Source organism: Ursus maritimus, unplaced genomic scaffold (assembly GCF_017311325.1).
Source record: "Ursus maritimus isolate PB19 unplaced genomic scaffold, ASM1731132v1 scaffold_158, whole genome shotgun sequence".
Taxonomy (NCBI): Eukaryota; Metazoa; Chordata; class Mammalia; order Carnivora; family Ursidae; genus Ursus; species Ursus maritimus.
In genome coordinates, this window is record NW_024423986.1 from 12191 (window position 1) to 16095 (window position 3905).

Genomic DNA, 3905 nt, shown 5'->3' on the forward strand with positions numbered 1-3905 from the left:
AGGAAATGAGAGAGATTATTTTATACAAAGGAAAATAGTCTAAAGATAAAGTAGGAGCCTTCTCTCTTTTCTTCAATAGTATTTATTTTAAAAATATGTTACAAAATATATTCAAAGTTATGTTTGTAGTTTATAAATGTGATCTCATTTGTCTTAATAGCACCTGCAATGCCAATATTCACAAATACTAAAATTGAGTGGAGAATGAGGCTTGGAGAAATTAATTATATAAGATTACGCAGAAAAATAATGTTTGAGCCCTTTGAACTATGCTTTTTCACTATACCCTGGACTACTTCTCCTGTAAAATGACCCATGCCAGAATATCTCATAGGTACATCAGATTTTAAGAGATGGAGTAGGGATGGGCATATTGGTGAGGTACTGCTTCCACTACAACTTACCTTATTAGCTGTAAGTATTACTTAAGGTAATTTTTTTAAATTATGTTATGTTAGTCACCATATAGTACATCATTAGTTTTTGACGTAGTGTTCCATGATTCATTGTTTGTGTAGTTCTAACTGATGATTTCTCAATGTCTTCTGTTTACTTGGTGTTTGAGTAATCCCATCTCATTTCAACTAGTACATGATTCCTTTTACACTTTGGTAGACAACATTTGTATTAGTATCATAGGGTGATGTGCTAAATTCAGTGGAAAATCTCATTGACTTCCCAGCAATTCATGAGCTTTCTTGTGACTCTTAGTGCATTTCCAAAGTGATAATCCACATTACACAGTTGAGTTCACTAGTTGCTAAAATGAGATTATATGCATCTTGGGAAACCTCCTATGTTCTAATGATGAAACTTACTATGTGTGTTATCTACATTTATTTTTTTAAAAATCACATAAAGCTAACAATAAACTTTAATATTCCTGGTTTATAAATAAAAAAAAGTATGGTCAGAGAAATATTTTTCTATATGTAGAAATGTAGGTGTGGTGATTTAAGCTAGAAGTCCTTGATATTTCCATGAGCACAGTCTTGACCACTTCATATGTTATATTCTCTAGAGTGAATATCATGGAATGGGAGAATCAGACCTTCAACTCAGATTTCATTCTGCTGGGAATCTTCGATCACAGTCCCACCCACATCTTCCTCTTCTCTCTGGTCTTGGGCATCTTCACAGTGGCCTTCATTGGAAACATTGCTATGGTTCTCCTCATCTACCTGGACACCCAGCTTCACACACCCATGTACTTCCTCCTCAGCCAACTTTCCCTCATGGACCTCATGCTTATCTGCACCACTGTACCCAAGATGGCCTTCAACTACTTGTCTGGCAGGAAGTCCATCTCTCTGGCTGGTTGTGGAGCACAGATATTCTTATACGTGTCCCTGCTTGGAGCAGAATGTTTCCTGTTGGCTACAATGGCCTATGACCGTTATGTTGCTATTTGTCACCCATTACGATATTCAGTTCTCATGAACCAGAAAATCTGTTGTATTATGGTTGTTTCTTCCTGGATTGTTGGCTTTCTTGATGGTATAATTGTCATTGCAGTTGCACTGTCCTTTCCATATTGTGGTGCCCGAGAAATACCCCACTTTTTCTGTGATGTCCCTGCCCTTCTCACTCTCTCATGCACTAATACATTGCTGTTTGAAAGGTTAATGTTTATTTGCTGTGTAATTATGCTTCTTTTTCCTGTAGCAGTAATCATTGCTTCCTATGTTCGTGTTATTGTGGCTGTCATTCACATGGGGTCTGGGGAGGGTCGCCAAAAAGCTTTTGCCACCTGTTCCTCCCACCTCATGGTGGTAGGGATGTACTATGGAGCAGCCATGTTTATATACATGCGGCCTGTTTCTGATCGTTCCCCCACCCAGGACAAGATGGTGTCAGCCTTCTATACCATCCTTACTCCCATGCTGAATCCCCTCATCTACAGCCTCCGTAATAAGGAAGTGGCCAGAGCATTCATGAAGGTGTTGGGGAAGGGCAAGTCTGGGGATCAAATTGCTTAATTAACTTTTTTCTATCTTCTTGGCTTTATGCTGAAATTCATGTATTCAATTGGTGCAATTCAGCCCCCAATATTTACCTCTTTGTATCAAAAGTTTTATTAGACAAGCACACAAGATTTAGAAAGTGAAAAACTGCATGCTTTTTTATTCAAATATTATATTTCTTTCATTATGGAAACTTCAAAGTGTGGCTATAAGTAAATATTTGCTGTAAGGTAACATGCACAATGTATAGTCTGACTGTCTTATGCAATACAAGTTAGCAACAGAAAGATATTTCCCAATCACAATACTACATAATAAAAAATTAAAAATAAAATAGGGCACTAATAAACTTTCTTTAATATATGGTAGTCTTACATTTGGCCAATCAAAAAATTCTCCAGAGTCCAATATCATACATTGGATAGATCAATTTGTTAAAGTGAAAAACCAACTTAATTATATTCCAAGTTATAGATTTATAAGATTATTATAAAAATTAATATACTTTACCTAGATAGAGAAAAGAGGCATCAGATTGATGTTTAGGCATATTGAGTCTATGTCAGGATATCAGAGGTTTAGGGAATGCCTATTTATTTCCTTTTTTAACAGACATCAGCCTTCAACATGAGAGAATGAAATGTGATTCCTCAAAGTCTGGTCTTTTCATGTTTACATGTCTTGATCATTATAGGGGTTGTGTACTATAATTATATGGAAAAGTGATCAATTTTATAAATAGAAAAGTTTAGGTTTTCTGAAGTCTGGATTTTTTTTTTTATAAATCACATGTCATGTTTGACATCACTATAGGTAGTGCTGTAATATTTATATGAAATGTAGTGCAATTCTGGGGATTCTTTTGTTTTATGAGGAGCAACCACTATCTGAGTTTTAGCTATTTTCTTTAAACTCTATTGTTTTGAAATTGAATGAAATGAAACTGAATTACTTTTCCTTCTGCCTAACAGATGAACACAAACTCAGCAGCTTTAAATAACAACTGTTTATTAAGTCCCAGTGTATATAGGTAGGAATTCTGGCATGGCTAACCTGCGTATTCTGCTTAAGGTATCACAAGGTGGCAATCCAGGTGTTGGCCGAAGCTGCAGTTATATCTAAGGCTCAGGGTCATCTTTCAAGCTCATATGGCTGTTGAAATAATTCATTTCTTTGCACCTGAAAAACTCATTATCTTACTTCCTCAAGACCAGTAGGAGAGTCTGTCACCTAAGGAAAAGCCTGAAGTCCTCTTTTAAAGGTCTACCAACTGGTTAAGACAAGCAAACTCAAGATAATCTACCTTAGATAACTTGATTTGGGATCTTAATTACATTGGTACACTCAGTTAACTCTTTCTTTATATAATAACATCATAGGAGCAATGCCAGAAGAAATAAATCATGGGGAATGTTTAGGGTTCTGTCTACCACACACACCCACATAAATTCCAGACTGCTATTTATAAACGATATAACAAGGTAGTTATAACTCTTCCTGTCAGTGTTGTGAGAACTTTTTGATTATGGAACTTTAAGAAATTCTTTTATGGACTCTAGAGTTGGGGGATGTGGTAAGAGTAAAAGCCTAGGAATGGAAAAGTACCTGGTGTTGAGTCTGAACAGGGAAAAATGTCTTACGGTTTTCCCCATTTTTCCTGCGGTAAGGAGGTCTTGGAAGAGCCACCTGAAGAGGAACTCTGATAAATAGAATTAGCAGTTAAAGAGCCATCAGAGCCAGGAAAGGAAACACATAATAGCATGACCAGCCAATGGGTCCTGAGTCCTTGACTACAACTACCACAGCAATGCATTGGCTGTGCACCAAGTCTAGAGTGAGGAGGGTAGCTTTTTCTCTTAATGCATTTAGTGTATACATTACCCTCAAATGGAAATTTACTATTATTAAGGAAACATTTCACATCACATATTGTTGACTGAT

The 3905-nt window shown here is 36.3% G+C and overlaps 1 protein-coding gene across 1 annotated transcript; it reads left to right on the forward strand.

Annotated features, from left to right (window-relative positions):
• Positions 1-1031: 1031 nt before the first annotated feature.
• On the forward strand, positions 1032-3674 carry LOC103680443 (olfactory receptor 2M3-like). The gene is made up of 2 exons (XM_008709965.2): positions 1032-1942; positions 3524-3674. Exons 1-2 carry the CDS (start codon positions 1032-1034, stop codon positions 3672-3674), a joined length of 1062 nt encoding a protein of 353 aa, XP_008708187.2.
• The last annotated feature ends 231 nt before the right edge of the window (positions 3675-3905 follow it).

What these genes read in the sequence shown, in the direction of transcription:
- LOC103680443 (XM_008709965.2), top strand. Translation starts at nt 1,032, where the DNA reads ATGGAATGGGAGAATCAGACCTTCAACTCAGATTTCATTCTGCTGGGA. An exon ending in GCCAGAGCATTCATGAAGGT is followed by an intron (nt 1,943 to 3,523) that starts GTTGGGGAAGGG and finishes TATGGACTCTAG; the next exon opens with AGTTGGGGGATGTGGTAAGA.